This window comes from Bison bison, unplaced genomic scaffold (genome assembly GCF_000754665.1).
Source record: "Bison bison bison isolate TAMUID 2011002044 unplaced genomic scaffold, Bison_UMD1.0 scf7180017864145, whole genome shotgun sequence".
Lineage (NCBI taxonomy): Eukaryota > Metazoa > Chordata > Mammalia > Artiodactyla > Bovidae > Bison > Bison bison.
In genome coordinates, this window is record NW_011494717.1 from 9,212,992 (window position 1) to 9,233,219 (window position 20,228).

At 42.8% G+C, this 20,228-nt stretch overlaps 1 protein-coding gene across 2 annotated transcripts; it reads right to left on the minus strand.

Moving 5' to 3' along the window:
• Positions 1-243: 243 nt before the first annotated feature.
• On the minus strand, positions 244-20,148 carry PPM1G (protein phosphatase, Mg2+/Mn2+ dependent, 1G). 2 transcript variants are annotated; one of them, XM_010840649.1, is made up of 10 exons: positions 20,124-20,148; positions 5,706-5,775; positions 5,154-5,239; positions 4,650-4,782; positions 3,542-3,957; positions 2,825-2,959; positions 2,259-2,493; positions 1,775-1,904; positions 1,162-1,264; positions 244-850 (listed from the first exon to the last, which is right to left on the minus strand). In XM_010840649.1, the coding sequence occupies exons 2-10, from the start codon at positions 5,731-5,733 to the stop codon at positions 647-649; spliced, it is 1,470 nt and encodes a 489-aa protein (XP_010838951.1). In that variant the 5' UTR covers positions 5,734-5,775; positions 20,124-20,148; the 3' UTR covers positions 244-646. The 2 variants fall into 2 exon arrangements, with proteins under 2 accessions (XP_010838951.1, XP_010838950.1); XM_010840648.1 differs by lacking the exon at positions 20,124-20,148 and having other exon boundaries at positions 5,706-6,460.
• Between the last annotated feature and the right edge of the window lie 80 nt (positions 20,149-20,228).

Genomic DNA, 20,228 nt, shown 5'->3' on the forward strand with positions numbered 1-20,228 from the left:
GAGGGGGTGAGAAGAGCTGCGACAGCAGGCCAGCCTGTCAGCAGCTCAGGGAGTTAGAATACCCAGGCTGCTTCTCCCCAGCTTACACTACAGGCAGGCAGGCGCGCGCGCGTGCACACACACACACACACACACGCACGCACGCACGCACGCGCTAGCTGTTACTCTGGTGGGAATTAAGTACGGAGCCAGGGCACCCTGGGTGAGTGAAGATGGCAATAGAGAAAAAAAGGACACCATGGGCACGATTAGGTTTTGGCCTTTAGTCTGAAAAAGTTGATTGAAAGTGTACAACAGAGAGCAGGTGCAAGCGGCTAGGGGCCATGGAGCCGCCAATAAAAAAGAATGTCCTTAAATAAAGTTCACAGAGTAAAAACCAGAACCACCAGTCCTTCCCTCCAACACAACAGAGCACAGGCACAGAACCGGTGATGAGCCCCAAGGAGCAAGGAGGCTGGGGAGGACAGCAGAGGCTCCCAGGCTGCCGTGTGGAGGGAGAGCCCTCTTTGGAATGGGCTGAGCCAAGCCACCCAGCTCTCCCTGCACACCTGATAACCACTGCTAAGGCTAAAGGAAAAAGACAAAACTCAGTCTCAGTCTGGAGGGCTCAGAAAACAGTCTAGGTGGGCAGAGATCTGGACAACCGCTAGTCCCGCTTGGCCTTCTTCTTGTCACTGTTGCCATTTTCTTCAGCCCCCTCGGTAGACAGCACCTCCTCCAGTTTCCGCTTGCCACTCTCTGGCTGAGGCGCTGCTGTATTTCGGGGCTTGAAGCAAATGATGATGCAGGTCATGTTGTCACACCCTGTACCGTCCCCAGAAGTGTCTGGTGCCAGGCATTGATCCAGCAGCTACAAAAGGGAAGGGGCAGCTCAGCTGCAGGGTTTGAAAACTTTCTGGGAACCTAAAATCTTAGAGGGCTGGCCTTGCTGAGACAGGGTGGCAGAAGGAAGGGAACAGGCAACAGGTGCCACAAAACAGGCTACATGCTAGTCCATAAGGCATAAGGATAAGTCAGGGAAATGAGGGAAAGTGGATCTTTCTAGTCAGAGTTTAGTATGTCAGTAAATAGTGATATTCCCAGGCTCTGATTTTAACTCAGGCTAAAAGAGAAAATTTTGGATACACAAACCAGACACCCTCTTTCCACCCTGGGACTTACCTCTTCCACAATGGATGACAGTAACCGAAGCTCCCCATTTTCATCGCGCTGGCTGATCTTCGATTGAATAAAGTCTATAACTTCCTGGCTGCTCATCACATTCCTGGGGTCATAAACAACAGTAAGAATCTTTTTTAGTCCCACCAAGGCAGAGTAGAAGAATATGGATAGAGGTGACAAATGCCCCATGTGTGCGTGCTGAGTTGCTCAAGTGTGTCCAACTCTTATGGACCCACCAGGCTCCTCTGTCCATGGCATCCTCCAGGTAAGAATACTAGAGTGGGTTGCCAATATCTCTTCCAGGAGTATCTTCCCAAACAAGGGATTGAACCCGTCTCCTGCACTGACAGGTGTATTCTTGACCACTGCGCCACCTGGGAAGCCTGACAGATGCCCCAGGCCAATGTAAACACCCACAGAGACTGCTGTCAGCTCTGCCTTCTGCTTGGGGATCTTGACACCAAGTTGCCTATATAGGCTCTAATTTTAGAGCAATCCGAGAAAAAGGGCGGACTACAGTCATTAGTAAGAAGATAAAGAAGCTCAGAGCCCCACATGAGAAGTAACGCTGCAGGGAAAAAAGGGAATTTTAGGGTGTTCTGCCAGTGCTCACCATATGCCATCACAGGCAATGACCATAAACTCATGATCGTCTGTGAGAGTCAGCACCTTGATGTCAGGAAGGGCCGAAATCATCTGTTCCTCTGGTGGCAAGTTCTTGTTTCTCTTGTAAAAGTGGTCTCCTGAAGTAATGGAATGGTTGGTTGATGAGTAAGTAGTCTGAGCACCTCCCACAGATTTGTGTTTGAGGCCAGTCAAACCCTGTCATTCATTTCTATTCTTTACAAAGTTCTATTATCTAGTGGCATGAAGTGAGTTCTAATTTTTCTGGTTTCAGGCCTGTCTTTAGGTCAGTCCCTAACCTGTCTTTTTCAATACCTATCTTACCTATTTCACAGAGATGTTTAAGGGACACAGACAGTAGATACAAAAGTAGTTTGAAAAATAAAAGAGCTATGAAGGTTAAAGTTTGCTATAGGCGTCTGGAACACAGAACAAGATCCCAGAAGTCTTTCCCATAGTTTCTTGGCACTTACCAATGGCTCTGGAGAGGTTGAGGCCACCGTTGACTCGCCCATCCATGGTAACCTTGCCCCCAGCATTCTTGATGCGTGCTAGCTCCACTTCATCCTCCGGTTTGTGGTCATAGGACATGTCTAAAGCTTTGCCGGCCTCAGACACCACACAGCGGGAGTCTCCTGCATTGGCTACAATCAACTGCTTCCCTCGTATCAGAGCCACCACCGCTGTTGTACCACTGTCAGAGCCAGGCTTAAAAGAAGAAAGGGAGCATCATAGGAGCTCCTGGATAACAGTTCTTATCATTCTCCTGTATTTTCTCCTCTCCCTAGGACCACCAAGAGGGGTTTAACAGACAGGAGGAGCACAGATTTAATCTTTCCAGAAACTACAGCATGCTCTCCCCCTTTTCTGAGACAATTCTACTCAAAAGACCTTGTTCCCCTTGTAGAGTAAATCCCCCCATGACCACTGACTTCAGTGCTAAGACAGAAAGGGGACCCTTCTCCCAAAATCTCAGAGAACTCACCACACCTAGCCTCTTGGCTTTCTCAGACTCACTGCACACCCTCTCCCCACACACCTCCTCTTTGCCTTCCATCCCAGGCACCATCATCTCTTCTTCTTCATCATCCTCTTCAGCCTCCTCAGTGTCATCCTCGTCTTCCTCATTCTCTGCCTCTTCACTGCTGTAGCCATCTTCTTCCTCACTGCATTCCTGCCAGAGGGACGACCCCAGGCTACTGAGGCTGGGGTGACCCCCTTGCCCCTCCCCCTAACACACTCAGAACCAAGAGGCCTTTACTGAACACAGATTCTCAAAACACTAGTAGATGCATATATATAAGATCCTGATGGAAAAATGTGGTGGAAGGGAGAGAGGGCTAGCATGGATATACTGGTTTCCTGAACTAGGTTCAGTGGTCACTAGCAGGAAACCTTGGGCAAGGCCAGGGCTGCTAGCCAAATGCACCTTCCAGCAACATGACCAGAGAATAAGCTGCCCAGAAAAAAGAAACACCCAACTATCCAAAAGGAACACCATCTTGTTATCTCTCTAGGAGACAGACTCTGAAAGGCTAGAACTAAATCTATTTGTTACAATGTCAACAAAAGAAGAGGTAAGAGGGCGCTAATGGTACCTGTGTTAGCAGAGATAATGAATTTTTAAAAAGCTTAAACTATATTTGCGGGATGCTGTCAAAATAGGAGACAGAAAAGAGTAGAAAGCAATTATGCACGGCGATCAACCAGGCCCTCTCTACAACTTCAGCATCTGTCTGACCCCATGGGCCCTTACCTCGCTGTCTTCCTCTTCCTCCTCCGCCTCATCTGACTCATCCTCACTGTCCTCAAAGAACTTGGACTTAGCAACTCGAGGCAGCTTGTCGGAGGCTGAAGAGCAGGAAGGCCCAGCCTCACCAGTGGGAGTGCCAGGCTCCCCACCTTGGCCTGCCTCAGTCCCACATTCCGAGTTGGAGGAAAGGCCTGTGTGAGCCTTGGCTGTGGGGCCATTTTCCTCTGCAGAAGTTTCCCTAGATGGGTCCTCAGGTCCTGCCTCCCCATTGAGGCCCTGGGACCCTGGTTCCTCGCCTGTCCCAGCTCCAGATTTGCTGTGGGGAGCACCCTTGTGACAGTTCTGCCCGTAGCGTGTCAGCAGCTCTTCAATAGTCATGGTAGCCTCTTCATGCAGCAGTGCAGCCTCCTCATTGTCCACTGCAGGGGAGATGCTACATCAGCGCCCCATGCCAGACTCCTCCGGGAAGCAGTCCCTTACTACCTCCACGGCCCTTGTGACCTGAGTTCCAACTTACTTGCCCACCACCTCCCCTTCTCAAGTAGCTCCTGTCTCTTATCACAACTCAGAAAAACAGCCCTTTGCTTCCTTTTCCTCAACCAACATCAGCCTCCAGATATTTCCTTTGGTCTTTGTGTTTCACTCCCTTCTTAGTCAAAGGAATACTAGTCACTGTATGTGTCACCTATCACCTCTCGTGTTTTATGGGTAAGCTGGAAACCCTATTCTGACTGAGGACCCAGGAAGTCCACAACGCCAGTCCAGGCCTAGGGCCCAGGCTTAATGACTGGCTGGTATGGCTAACAGCCGTTCCAATCTTAAAAGAAAAGATCACATAAACATTAAAGGAACCAGAAAGACCCCATCACAATGACAAAAGATAATGTATACAAAAATGCTTACAACTACAACACTATGAACTCAACAAAGGTTAATCCTCTCTCTCCTGTTCATTACCACCTGTAGTACAGGGGATTCTTTAACATACAGGGGATTTCCCAGTTCTCAAGGAAGCCATCTTCTCTCAGAGTTGACACGTAATTTATATGTATATTAAAGAATAGTTCTTTAATATGCCGATTTCCTCTCAAACAAAAGGTGCCACACTCACCATCATCTTCATCAGCAACTTTTTCTTTTTCATCCTCGTCTTCAGTGGGTCGCCCTGCAATCTGTGCCAGCTCCTTAATGACTTCCTCAGTGGTTAGCTTGGCATCAATAGCCAAGAAGGCATCTTCCAAAGCCTAAATATAACCAAAATAGTATAAAGCCAAGTGTAGAAAAACTATGCAGGTACAAAATGAATTGCCTATACACAATCCTGGGCACAAGAATGGGATGCAAATCAGAGTGATCCACCAAGCTGTGAGATAACTCAGAGACAAACAGTTCAGAGACTTGGGAATCAATACGACACTCTAAAAAGGACCAAGTGGGAATAAGCTCATTTTAGGCACAGAATTCTTTTAAGAAATTAGGTACAGAATTCTTTAAGAAATATAGTAAGAAGCAGCTGGGTAGCAATCAAAAAAGAAAAGCCAAGGATGGGGGGTGGGGGGGGAAGAAAAAGAGAAAGTCTGCAGAAGTGGACAAGGAACAGTGTGGGAAGACAGACCTTCTGTAGCTTGCCTTCTTTGTAGGCCTTCTGATCTTTGATGATATCAGGAAGATATTTGGCACAGTACAAGGCAACTTCCTCCCCTAGAAGAAAGGTAAAGTCACCCAGAGCACAGCTTTGCACACACAGAAAGTGATACAATATCAACACACCAGTGAATCCCAAAGCTTAAGGAGATGAATATCTTAGCACATCTGAAACCTATCTGAACGACAATGTTTTGGGATGTTCTGACCAAGAAAATGGATTTCACCATCACCTCTCTCGGGGCTATGTTAATACTGCCCATGTGTTTTCTCACCTGTATACTTAGTTTTCAGTGAAAAAGAGACAAATGTTAATATAGGGAAAGGCTTCTTGTATTAAAACAAGGCCTGGTGAGATTAAGAACAAATCAAATATCCTACTGGGAAGAAGGAATGGCAGAATAGAGAAAAACAGCACTAGGCAGGAAATGGTATCTGAGGACCAGAACTCTGGAAAAGAAAAGAACAAAGGACCTGGAACTGGGGTTCCCAGAATGTTACCAATACGATCTGCTAAAGTTACCTCCATGTCCATCATAGACAGAAAACATGGCTGTCTCACTGTCCAGCTCAGGAATACAGTTGTGAGCATCCTACGAAAAAGAGCATAATTAGCATTTCTTAAGGTCAAAGGATATTCTTCCTTGTGCATCTCAGGTCAGAAGGACTGCCTTCACATCTTAATCTCACTAAACCCTTCCCTGGCTGACCTACATGGCCTAGAAACAAGAGAGGAAGATGGGATGATAAGAACAGCACAAGGGTGGGAGAAAGGAAGCGGGGAGGAAGGAGGGAAGGGAGGGAGAGAGCAAAAGGAAAGGAAGGCGAGAGGGAAGAAGGGAAGAGATGAATCAGGTCACTACCTCTGCAGTCTAGCAGCCTCAGCCTAGGAGATCTCAGTCTCAATGGCAGAATGTTTGGCTGCTGGAACTCTAGACCTGACCCTTTTGGATTTGTGGCAACTATGGGAAGAACCAGAATAAAGGATCTTTAAATTCACTTCCAGACCCATTCTATGACAGTGAACTTCAAGGAAGAAAATGATAGGGAGGACAGCAAAAAGTGACAAAGTGACCCGAGATCCTTACCTACTTGCAAAATTTCTAGGAGAAGCCTAAGACAGCCTGAGTGGAAGCATCCCCACCCCACTTCCCACCCCCAGAAAAGCACCATCAAAACAGATTACCCCACCAGGCTAGGTAGAGGATACAGTTACAAAAGAAAATCTTTCCAACAAATAGTTATTAAACTACACTGTATGCAGTACTTGTTCACTTTCCCAGGTGGCTCAGTGGTAAAGAATCCACCTGCTGATGAAGGAGACGTGGGTTAGATCCCTGGGTCGGGAAGATCCCATGCAGAAGGAAATGGCAACCCACTGCAGTATTCTTGCCTAGATAATCCCATGGACAGAGGAACATAGAGGGCTATAGTCCATGGGGTCACTAAGAGTCGTCCCACCTCCTACCCCCAGCTGGAACTGAGACATCATTTAATTCTGAAGGCACAGCACATTTGAAAAGAAATTTGCAATGGTCTTATAGGTATATTCTCTACAGACAAAAAGGATGTAACTATTTATTCTGATTAATTAGTAAAGTTAATAGTTCTCCTTTGTCTTTCAGGTATTTAGTATTTACATTTTTAAAATTATATTGATAGAGGAAATCTGAGTGTATCAGTTCTGCTGTCCCTAAAATAAGACTATGCTGTCATTATACAAGTCTGCTAGAAAATTAAACTTAGGGTTTTAAGACAGGCAAATGAAAAGGAGGGACTCTTTTATTTCCCTCTGATTGTCTCCAGGAGAAAGGGCCCCAGAAGCTAATGGGCATCCTCAGAAGGCCTTTGATGACCTGTGTGGTCATCGACACAACTGCCTCTTAGCCTCATCCCTGAGATCTGGAGAACCCCACACCAAAGTCATCTTCCTCCTCTCCCCGACTTTACCAACGACTCTACCACCAGCCATGCTGACCTACCCATCCCTCTAAGCCAGGGTTTATCATACTGCCCCCTCCTCTCCTTTCACCAACATCTTTCTTGCCTTTTATGATTGTTTCTACAGTGGTTCTCAAACTTTAACGTGCCTAAGAATTCATTCATTCGTTCGTCCATTCATTCATTCAAATATTTGAGTATCCATTATGTGCCAAGATGTGCTGTGTCTGATTAGTTTCAGCAAAACAGCTGTGTCACATTAATGCTGATTTTAGTTCTGCTGATTTTGCAGTTTGGTTTGTTGGCATGGAATTTATGTCCAGGTCTATGTTTGTACACATTAAAGTAACAGTAAATTAAAATCATGTTAGTGAATACTGCTGCTGCTGCTGCTGCTAAGTCGCTTCAGTCGTGCCTGACTCTGTGCGACCCCATAGACGGCAGCCCATGAGGCTCCCCCATCCCTGGGATTCTCCAGGCAAGAACACTGGAGTGGGTTGCCGTTTCCTTCTCAAATGCATGAGAGTGAAAAGTGAAAGTCAGGTCGCTCAGTTGTGTCCGACTCCCAGCAACCCCATGGACTGCAGCACCAGGCTCCTCCGTCCATGGGATTTTCCAGGCAAGAGTACTGGAGTGGGGTGCCATTGCCTTCTCCAAGACCCACAAATACTGATTTCCTTAAAAAAAGAAAATCCATGGACAATCTCCAAGATATTTTGTTAAATAGAGCAAGCAAAGCATATAATAATGTATTTATTTAGTAAGCCGCTTTTTGTGTAAGAGGGAGTACAAGAATAGACATCTGTCTTCTCATACTTTAATACTACAAGGACACACAGAAAACTAATAAAAATAAACTGCATGAGGGTGCAAACAGATGAATGGGAGCAAGAGGGACCATGGGAATGTTCAGCTTTTCAAAAGTAAATTAAATGTCTTTTAATTGCACCTTTTTGGTAGAGGAGTTTAGCACTCTTCCTGTCTACTACTTCCCAGTGGACAAGAGAATCAACTGGTCTTTCTCTGTCCTGCAACACTATTCTAAATCACAACTGTATTGTCTCTTTTGAACCCACACCTCTATTTAAAAAATCTCTGACTTCTCATTGCTCCTCACAAGATCATGTGATTTTGAAGCAGAAGATCTAGCTATCAGTGAACACTGGAAAAATAATTACCCTCTACAGTAATCAAATGGACATTAAAAAAAAAACAAGGAATTATCTTTTTGTGCAAATTAGAATGATGAAAAAGATTAACAGTATCCAGTAGTAATAAGAGTGAAGATAAAAACACATTCTCATACTCTGATCAATAGGAATATAAATTAGCAGTTTTCCTGGAAGGCAATTTGGTAATATGTATTAAAATGCACATGTCTTTTGATCTAGAAATTTGATTTCTAGATTTATGAGAGTACTAACAGAAGGATAAAAAGATACAAAGAATGCTCATTATAGCATTACTTACAGTAAAAAAAATAACCATCTAAATTTCCATGAATAGATCACAAATAGTACATCTCTCCAATGGAATATATGCAGTTGTTAGAAATGATGAATATGTGTTCATTTAGAAATGAGTTCACAACATATTAAGTGATAAAAAGCAAAACATAAATTATCTGTATGTAAGAAATCTGTAAGACTGCATACCAAACAGTGGAAAGTGAAATTTGGGTAATAATTATTTCTATAATATGGAATGAGAGTATCTGCATTATTCATATCCTCACAGGACAATCATGATGATGATGTAAAATGTGTAGAAATTCTTTGGAAACTGGGATGTAGTACTTAAGTATATACATGTATCCTGCTCTGAATGTTGTACCCGGTTCACATTTGTCTTCTCTCCTTTTGCTCAAAAAGGAATGCCCACAATAAAGATTCACTTCCTGCCTTAGGTTTGTTCTCCTCCACTTTTCAGTAAGGCTTTGGATCTACATCACTTGGAACTGTTCTACCTTCTCTAATCACTTCAATTCCCCCCTTATATCTTCAACCATAGCCTCCCTATCTTTACCCTTGTCTTTCTGTCCCTTTCTGAGTCAGAGCTAAGCATTTCAACACTGTGTCTTAGCAATCTAGAAAAACTCATCCATCCTTGTATAACCCGACCAACTGCTTTCTTTACCCTTGAATCTGAGCCACTAAGTATTGCTAGTCATAAAAATGTCATAAAATCATGTTGACTGCAGTGACTACTTCCATTTAGAATTTTTTTCTCTATTCGCACTGACTCTTAAATATATGAACCACAGTTAGTCACAAACATTTTCCACACTACTCAAGTTCTCACGGATATTTTCTGTTCATTCTTAGCAGAAAATAGGTTTCCCTGGTGGCTCAGCAGTAAAGAATCTGCCTGCCAGTGAAGGAGACACAGGTTTGATCTCTAAGTAGGGAAGGTCCCCTGGAGAAGGAAATGGCAACCCACTCCAATATTCTTGCCCAGGAAATTCCACGGAGAGAGGAGCCTGGTGGGTGGGATACAGTCCATGGGGTTGCAAAGAATCAGATGGGACTTAGTGACAAAACAAGTTAGCAGTTAAGCTAACCTCTTACTTTACTTAGATTGAGGTCTTATTTCAAGATATATCTCATCTTCCCTAGGAAGATTTCTAATTTCTCCATTGCAGTGTCTAACCTCTCCTTCATGTCTTCCTCAGAAGCAGTATTTCTTCTCTTTCTAGATTAACATTTCCTCTCAAACACAAACCCTTCTCCCTCAAGATCATATGTCACAGAACAGGCAATAACCATAACAGCAACCCAAACGGCCATTTTGCAGGCTTCATTCTCCCCAACCACTGTATGAAACTAAATAGTGCAAACCATGTCAGCTTTCTCAACAGTTCTCTTGGGTTCTGTGAAGAACTGTAATTCTATACCTCCAATTGCCTGTTTCCACAGGATGTCCCTTCTCCACCTCAAACTTAACATATGTAAACAGGAACTTAGCAGTCAGTCTCCCCCACACACACAAAAATCACAGCTTCTCCTACATGTCTTATTCCTGTGGATGGAATCTTAACTCTCCTAGGCAACACCTAGTATCAGTCCTCCCTGACTTCCATCTGTCAACATCTATCACTGAGTCCTGCTAACTTCCCCCTCATAACTATGATCCTGGATTACTTTACTCAATATTTTAACTCCTTTCCTGTCTCTACTCTCTATCTCCTGTAATCCAGCCCACGTACATCCAGTTGCCAGATTAATCTCCCTAATGTGACGTTTTACTGTCGGGCCCTTCAGTGAACCCTACTGCATTAGACTAATTCCATACAACTTACTGGCAATTAAAGGCACTCAATAATCGTTTCTATTCATCTCCATAACCTATAGTCTCTTTAATTCATGCTGCTGCTAAGTCGCTTCAGTCATGTCTGACTTTGTGCGACCCCACAGACGGCAGCCCATGAGGCTCCCCAGTCCCTGGGATTCTCCAGGCAAGAACACTGGAGTGGGTTGCCATTTCCTTCTCCAATGCATGAAAGTGAAAAGTGAAAGTGAAGTCGCTCAGGCCTGTCTGACTCTTAGCGACACCATGGACTACAGCCCACCAGGCCCTCTGTCCATGGGATTTTCCAGGCAAGAGTACCGGAGTCGGGTGCCACTGCCTTCTCCGTTTTAACTCATACCATTCCCCAAAAGAAACTACTCTTGACACTTTTGATACTATTACACTCTACCCTGGTATAGTAAGCATGCCTACCTCAATCTTTCCTCCTATCTCTTCTAATATTTTTCCTTCTCTCACTTTTCTCCTCCCCATTTGTTACCATTTATACTGTTTCCTAAAGGTCCAGTTAGTCTCACCACCTCCCAAGAGATCACACCAATACTCTGTGTGATCATTCCTCTTCTGAACTCTCTTTAATATTGACTGTATCAGTAATTTGGCATTCAGCATATATTATCTTGTATTGTTATCCAAATCCCATAGGGGAAAAGTGTTGTAGGTCCAAAACAGCATGAAAACAGGCTGTTTTACAAATATCTTAGGGATAACTCCTCCTTCGTTTACTATTCTAAACCTAGAGATGTGTCCTAACACGATAACCGAGATGATCTGAAAGAAATGATGTAGAATACACACAGGTCACCTGAATCAGGACTCTCAGGTCTTGCCTTATTAGATCATGTATCACACAGCCCCTCTGACCATCTAGACAAACAATGGATCTGTTTTTAATAAACTCCTGCTTACCTTTCCTGTAGGCTTCCCTACTGGCTCAGACAGTAAAGAATCCACCTGCATGTGGGAGAGTTGGATTCGATCCCTGGGTTGGAAAGATCCCCTGGAGAAGGGAATAGCTACCCACTCCAGCAGAACTGCCTGGAGAATTCCATGGACAGAGGAGCCTGGCAGGCTACAGTCCACATGGTTGCATAGAGTCGGATACGACTGAGCAATTTTCACTTTCACTTTATTATTCTTAAGGTTACAAATACATCCATGAATGCTCCTTTGTTACTGGATCAACCATTTAGATTTCTGATACTTAAATTTATCTAAATCTTCGCAACTCAAGGAAAAAATTTTCAAAGTGGCTGGAAAGAGAACTACATTTTTTATTTTTAAAAGTCATGTATTACTGTCTGATTGTAAAAATCATATGCACGTATTACCACTGTGTTACAGACTGAATGTTTTATGTCCCCCCAACATTCATATATTGAAATTTCATTGGCAATGTGATGGTATTTAGAGGTGCAGACTTTGAGAGGCAATTAAGTCATGAGGAAGGAGCTCTCATGAATGAGATTAGTACTCTTATAATAAGAGACACCAGCTGAGTCCTTTGCCTTGTGAGGACACAGCTAAACACAGCCACTGTGAACTAGCACCAAGTGGGCCTTCTCCAGACAACTTGATCTTCATCTTCCCATTAGGGTCTCAAAGAGGTATTGACACACCTATGTTCACAGCAGCTTTGTTCACAATAGCCCAAAAGTAGAAAAACTCACGTGTTCACCAACAGATGAATGAATTTTAAAAATATGGTATATATGGGCCAAGGAATATCATTCAGCTTTAAAAAGGAAATTCTGACATATGCTACAACATGGATGAACCTTGAGGACATGATGCTAAGTGAAATAAGCCAGCCAGTACTTTGGTATCCAGAGCAGTGAAATTCATAGACAGAAAGTAGAATAGTAGTGGTTGCTAGGGGCTGGGGACGGGGGTGGGAGGGGGATGGGGAGTTGTTTAGTGGGTATAGAGTTTCAGTTTTGAAAGATGAAAAGAGTTCTGGAGACTGGTTGCACAACAAAGTGAATTTACTTAACACTACTGATCTGTATATTTTAAATGGTTAAGATGGCAAATTTCATGTTATGTGTATTTTACCAAACTTCCTACCAAAAGCCCATGCTCAGATGGCATCACCAGTGAGCTCTACCAAATATTTAAAAAATTAGTATGAATTCTTCACAAACTCTTCCCAAAATAAAGAGGGGATAACACTTTCCAACTCATTCTATGAGGCCAATATTATTCTGATACCAAAACCAGACAGACATCACAAGAAAACTACAGGCTTAATACCATTAAGATAGTTCAGTCACTCAGTCGTATCCGACTCTTTGCAACCCGATGGACTGTGCTTCCCTGTCCATCACCAACTCCCGGAGCTTGCTCAAACTCATGTCCTCTGAGTTGGTGATGCCATCCAACCATCTTGTCCTCTGTCATCCCCTTCTCCTCCTGCCTTCAATCTTTCCCAGCATGAGGGTCTTTACTCATGAGTCAGTTCTTTGCATCAGGTGGCCAAAGTATTGGAGCTTCGGCTTCAGCATCATTCCCTCCAAAGAAATCCTAGGGCTGATCTCCTTCAGAATGGACTGGTTGGATCTCCTTGCAGTCCAAGGGACTCTCCAGAGTCTTCTCCAACACCTCAGTTCAAAAGCATAAATTCTTTGGCGCTCAACCTTCTTTATGCTCCAACTCTCACATCCATACAGGACTACCAGAAAAATCATAGCTTTGACTATACAGACTTTTGCCAGTAAAGTAATGTCTCTGCTTTTTAATATGCTGTCTGGGTTTGTCATAGTTTTTTTCCAAAGAGCCAAGCGTTTTTTAATTTCATGGCTGCAGTCACTATCTGCAGTGATTTTGGAGCCCAAGAAAATAAAGTCTGTCTCTGTTTCCATTGTTTCCCCATCTATTTGCCATGAAGTGATGGGACCAGATGTCATGATCTTAAGTTTTTTGAATGTTGGGTTTTAAGCCAGCTTTTTCACTCCCCTCTTTCACTTTCATCAAGAGGCTCTTTAGATAGCAATACTCATTAACTGATCTACAAATTCAGAATAAGCCCTGTCAAAATCCCTGGTGCCTTCTGCAGTGAAACTGACAAACTGATCCTAAAGTTCATACAGATATACGAGGGACTCAAAAAGAAGAAATGAAAAAAAAATAGCTATAGTAACCAAGACAGTGTAGTACACAGATCAGTGGAATGGAATGAATAGTCCAGAAATAAACCCTTATACTTATGGTCAACTGTGCCTCTTGAGAAACCTGTATGCAGGTCAGGAAGCAACAGTTAGAACTGGACATGGAACAACAGACTGGTTTCAAATAGGAAAAGGAGTACGTCAAAGCTGTATATTGTCACCAGGCTTATTTAACTTCTATAAAGAGTACATCATGAGAAATGCTGGGCTGGAAGAAGCACAAGCTGGAATCAAGATTGCTGGGAGAAATATCAATAACCTCAGACATACAGATGATACCACCCTTATGGCAGAAAGTGAAGAGGAACTAAAAAGCCTCTTGATGAAGGTGAAAGTGGAGAGTGAAAAAGTTGGCTTAAAGCTCAACATTCAGAAAATGAAATTAAAAGACGCTTACTCCTTAGAAGGAAAGTTATGACCAACCTAGATAGCATATTAAAGAGCAGAGACATTACTTTGCCGACAAAGGTCTCTCTAGTCAAGGCTATGGTTTTTCCAGTGGTCATGTATGGATGTGAGAGTTGGACTGTGAAGAAAGCTGAGTGCCAAGGAACTGATGCTTTTGAACTGTGGTGTTGGAGAAGACTGTTGAGAGTCCCTTGGACTGCAAGGAGATCCAACCAGTCCATTCCAAAGGAGATCAGTCCTGGGTGTTCATTGGAAGGACTGATGTTGAAGCTGAAACTCCAATACTTTGGCCACCTCATTCGAAGAGTTGACTCACTGGAAAAGACCCTGATGCTGGGAGGGATTGGGGGCAGGAGGAGAAGGGGACGACAGAGGATGAGATGGCTGGATGGCATCACCGACTCGATGGACATAAGTTTGAGTAAACTCCGGGAGTTGGTGATGGACAGGGAGGCCTGGTGTGCTGTGATTTGTGGAGTCACAAAGAGTTGGACACGACTGAGCAACTGAACTGAACTGAACTTAAACAATGATGCCAAGATAATTCAAAGAGGGAAAAGAATAGGATCCTAAATAAATGATGCTGGGACAAACACATATCCAGATGCAAAAGTATGAAGTTGTACCCCTTCTTTACACCATACACAAAAATTAACTCCAAATGGATCACCTAAATGGACTTCATCAAAATTTAAAACTCTGGTGCCTAAAAGGTCACCAACAGGGGCTTCCCTGGTGGTCCAGTGGTTAAGACTCTGCAGGCTTCCATGGGGCACAGGTTTGATACCCGGTTAGGGAACTAAGATCCTGAATGCCCGCATGCCACTAAGCATGGCAAAAAAAAAAAAAAAAAGACAAAGGATATGAATAGACATTTCTCCAAGAATACCTAAATGGCCAATAAGCTCAAGGAAAGATGCCAAACATCATTAGCCATCACAGCAATACAATCAAAATCACAATGGAATATCATTTCACATCCATAAGAATGGCTATAATCAGGAGAAAAAAGGGCAACAGGTATAAGGAGGAGGTAGAGAAACTGACACCCTCATATACTGCTGGTAGAAATGTAAACAGAACCACCACTTTGGAAAGTAGTTAGGCAGTTCCTCAAAATGTTAAACATGGGAGTTACTATGCTATGCTATGCTATGCTATGCTATGCTATACTAAGTCACTTCAGTCATGTCTGACTCTGTGCGACCCCATAGACGGCAGCCCACCAGGCTCCCCTGTCCCTGGGATTCTCCAGGCAAGAACAATGGAGTGGGTTGCCATTTCCTTCTCCAATGCATGAAAGTGAAAAGTGAAAGTGAAGTCGCTCAGTCGTGTCCGACTCTTAGCGACCCCATGGACTGCAGCCTACCAGGCTCCTCCGCCCACGGGATTTTCCAAGCAAGAGTACTGGAGTGGGGTGCCATTGCCTTCATTGGGGAGTTACTATATGACCCAGCAATTCAACTCCTAGATATACACTCAAAAGAAATAAAACCTATTTCCACACAAGTTTGAACATGATTGTTCATTGCATCATTGTTCAAATAAGTCAAAATGTGAAAATCCCAATGTCCATCAACTGATGAATAAACAAAATGTGCATACAATGGAAGATGATTCAGCCATAAAAAGGAATGAAGTAGTGATTGACTCATGTACAACCTGGATGACCGTTGAAATGTATACTTTAAATGGACATGGCACAATAAAGTTGTTTAAAAAGAACCTGAATATACATTTTCAAGGATTACACGTGATTAAAGCTGATATACTCCATCTCTGAACTAGATCTAGAGGGAAACAGAAAACTCCACTGTAATTGGTACTGAGATGACAATGTGTCACTAAACATCAGAGATGTTATTAGTTCAGTTCGAAAGATCTGTGCTTCCAGACAGCACAAATTTAACAATAGCTAATAACAGCAAGAACTACTAATCCGATCTTATTTCTACACTCAAATTCAAGCTGTACAATTCTAAGTAGATAACCCAATAGAGGGTGGTCAGGGGTTGAGAGTGGTATTAATTGCCAGAGGACTGGGCAATAGAAATAATTTATGTAAAATATTCTTGAAATCTTGAAAAATACATTCTGACTTTAACTTACGGCTGTTTTGAAAACTTATAAAGGAATAGTAGGAAACAACTTCTCTGTACTCAAGGGCATACATTTGATATCATTTCATACTATCTTTGAATTGTGAAGAAAAGGTACTGCATGCTGATCAAATGAAAAGAATGCCCTTCTATGAAAGTTGCTTAACCATGTCCTAGACAAAGGAATTCTGATCTGGTTCAATAAGTAAAAAGTGCTTTAAGTCACAGAGATGAGACGCTAATCTGAGGATCAAACAATAAATGCCCCTCAGCTTCAGATGCCCGCTCTTCAGTGGAAGCCCACAGCCTGTGATATTTCACTTTATATTCCTCCTATTAATATAATGATTGAAACTGTCATGCATGTAGCTTAAGAACTTTCTGCTCAACATTACTGCTAAGTCTGCTAAGTCACTTCAGTCGTGTCCGACTCTGTGCAACCCCATGGACTGCAGCCCACCAGGCTTCTCCGCCCATGGGATTTTCCAAGCAAGAGTACTGAAGTGGGGTGCCATTGCCTTCTCCGCTGCTCAACATTATGTACATTCAATTCTAGATGACCCACTCTGACCATTAATAAGCCAGCTTCTATATGGCAACAGCTATCCAACTCAAAATTATGTTATGCATTGATGCTGCCTTTAAAAGGGGGTAAATATAAGTGCTTATAATATACACATGCATACTATATATATATAAACATATACATCTTAACTTCCTAACTGGAAACAATCTTGTCACTTCAGAGACCCTCATAACCAAAAACTAAAATTACCCTAGTCTCTTTGACACCGGAAACTCAAGAGCCTTTCCATAAATATTTCTCAGGCACCCTTCCACAACATACCTGTTAACTCCCAAAATACAAGCTGGAATCAAGGTTGCAGAGAATAATATCAATAACCTCAGATATGCAGATAACACCACCCTTATGGCAGAAAGCGAAGAGGAATTAAAGAGCCTCTTGATGAAGGTGAAAGAGTGTGAAAAAGCTGGCTTAAAACTCAATATTCACCTTGGAGAAGGAAACAGTAACCCACTCCCAGTACTCTTGCCTGGAAAAGTCAATAGACAGAGGAGCCTGGAGGGCTACAGTCCATGGGGTTACATGGCTGAACATGCATGCATGAGGGTGGAGGGAGATGGGTTGGTAGCAATAAACTGGTAGAATTAAAAAAACAAAAAAAACAAAAACTCAACATTCAAAAAACTAAGATCATGGTATCCGGTCTCGTCACTTCATGGCAAATAGATGGGGAAACAATGAAGACAGTGACAGACTTTCTTTTCTTGGGCTCCAAAATCACTGCGGACGGTGACTGCAGCCATGAAATTAAAAGACGCTTGCTTCTTGGAAGAAACCAATGACAAACCTAGACAGTATATTAAAAAGCAGAGATATTACTTTGCCACAAAGGTCTGTATAGTCAAAGCTATGACTTTTCCAGTAGTCATGTACAGATGTGAGAGCTGGACAATAAAAAAGGCTGAGTGCCAAAGGATTGATGCTTTCGAACCATGGTGCTGGAGAAGACTCTTGAGAGTCCCCTGGACAGCAAGAAGATCCAAACATTCAATCCTAAAGGAAATCAACCCTGAATATTCACTGGAAGGACTGATACTGAAGCTGATGGTCCAATACTTTGGCCACCTGATGCGAATGGCCGACTCACTGGAAAAGATTCTGATGCTGGGAAAGATTGAAAACAAGAGAGAAGGGGATGACAGATGATGAGATGGTTGGATGGCATCACCGACTCAATGGACATAAGTTTGAGCAAACTCCAGGAGATGATGAAGGACAGGAAAGCCTGGAGCGCTGCAGTCCATGCATGCAGTCACAAAGAGTTGGATGCGACTGAACAACCACCACCACCACGGGCTTAAGGGTCCCTCCAAATCATGGAGAAGGAAGCAGGGAAGGGAACATCAACTGTAGTAATCTGATTACCCCTCCTCAAAACACCCTGGTTCCACAGAAAGAGGGGCTAGAGAGGGGCAGAAAGTATAAAATGCCAGCTACTGGTAGCTGCCATCTTGCCTCAAGAGAAGGGATAAACAGTACTCTCTAAGGCTGAATCTATGCATCAATCAGGATTTCAGTAACCTTTATTATGTGTGCCGCTATGATAAACTCACCTCAACTAAATCATTAGGACTAGGCAAATAAGGTTGATAGAATTAGTAAACTGGTGGAATTAAGCCCCAAAGGTTAAGAGGAACAGGAGTATACTTTCTGAAAAGCTAAGAGGTAGCTCTTCACTCAAGAGGTTGAAGTCAAAGTTCTTTTCTTGCCATAGCAAAGAAACTATTATACTTTGAGAAAGGAAACAAAGCCAGAAGCAAATGTTATGGATGCAGCAGAACACGACCCCAAACAGGACATCAAGAGGATTTGATTAGGTATATTTAACTATTCAGACAAATGGAAATTCAGAACCAGCAAAATAAGATTTTAAAACCCTAAGTGGTTATCTCTCAGGAGGAAGATTAGGATTTAAGGAATAGTCTAGTAAGATTTCTACAAACCAAACAGCCTCTCATGAAACACTTATATTCCAATTACCAGAGGAGAAACCAAAAATAAAAGGAAATGCCCTACAGAGAAGCAAACAGTACAGAATCATTGGACAAATGACTTGGAAAATTGAATATCCAAGCAACTCAATTCATGAAGAAAACTAGAAAGAATATCAGAGAAGTGGAAAAAAACCACAGCAGAGAGGAAAAGAGGAAAATACGGAATGAGAAACTCAAAGGAAAAGCCTTACTCTGAGACAGTCACCTCAAATCTTACAATATTAACAGAAAATGCCATAGAACCGGAACCCCAAATTACCAACTAACCCAAAAACAAGATTGACATTAAGCCTTTCCTTTCAAAGCTCCATCAAGACATTTCCACCAGCCAGATAATTACTTTTTTCCAAGCACCCAACTGAATTGGTAAGCTCCATACAGTGCACCACAGAGAAACATAAATGCTTTATTTCAGGTTGACACAGATGAGAACGTGTCAAACAATTTCCATCCTACAGATTCTTTCCACCAAGGCACAGCTATCCTAATCTCTTTGGGCCTCAATTTCTAAGTTGTAAAATCTGGGAGCCAAACTTGGTGAGACGAACTATAGGATCCTCTCTGTTTTTCAAGATTTTACACCTAATGATAAAGTCTGCTAGAGGTATAAAATTTGAGTCTGAGAACAAACCATTTAAGTTTATGTTGTCATTCCAGAGCTAACCACAGGGAGGAGCGAGGGATTTGAAGAAATTCCCAAGGGAGACAGTATTTGGCTGCTACCTGAAGCCCACCTGGTTTAAGTGGATAAACCCTCCATTCCAGACATAATTAGAGCATTTCCCCGGTTCCTCTGCCTAGACCTCACAATACTCTTCACAAAAACAGGTCTTAACCATGTCTTTCTCCCTTTCCCTCCTACTACAGTTTTCTCTGTTCTCCTTTGTAGTTTCGTATCCATTTGCCCAACACTATTCTTTTTAATCCAGAATTTTTCCATTTTATCAACAGTGCAATTTTCTATAAAAGGATGTTTTCTGTAGATTAAGATTAAAAAAAGTTTTTTATAGAAAATAAAGGAAATTATAAACTACAACAAGCACAGGCAAATGACAACTACTAAGCTGTAGAGGTATTCAGAGTAAGAAAAAAAATAATTAGGCATAATTTTTAAAAAAATTAAGAGTGACTGACACAATTCAAGTTTTCCAAAGGCTAGAAAAGGCACTGAGGGAAAAAACAAATGAGTGACAATTCTTGGAGGTCAAGTCAAACCTCTGAAATTAACATGTGGTGCCCAGAACCAGGCAACTAGGTAATATGCATTTGAAACAGACTATTTGCCTGGCTTCCTTTCACTGTCAAACTCCTCGTCCAGAAAGAGCTCTCATACCACATTTTTTCCTGAAGTACAGTCATTCACATGTATCCGCCTCTCCCGAGCAAAAGTCAATGGATAAACAGTCCCTCTCTTCTTTACTCCTACACTAAACCTCACACCGTTTACGAGCCTGGAAAGCTGGGTTGGCACGAGACGATGGCGCGAAGGCATGGGGAGGTCGGTCAGTTGGCGGAAGGTGCCTCTCCCCACATGGCTGAGCGCTC

What these genes read in the sequence shown, in the direction of transcription:
- PPM1G (XM_010840649.1), bottom strand. Translation starts at nt 5,733, where the DNA reads ATGTTTTCTGTCTATGATGGACATGGAG. An exon ending in AGGAAGAGGAAGACAGCGAG is followed by an intron (nt 2,960 to 3,541) that starts GTAAGGGCCCAT and finishes TCCCTCTGGCAG; the next exon opens with GAATGCAGTGAGGAAGAAGA. An exon ending in GGATGGAAGGCAAAGAGGAG is followed by an intron (nt 2,494 to 2,824) that starts GTGTGTGGGGAG and finishes TCTTCTTTTAAG; the next exon opens with CCTGGCTCTGACAGTGGTAC.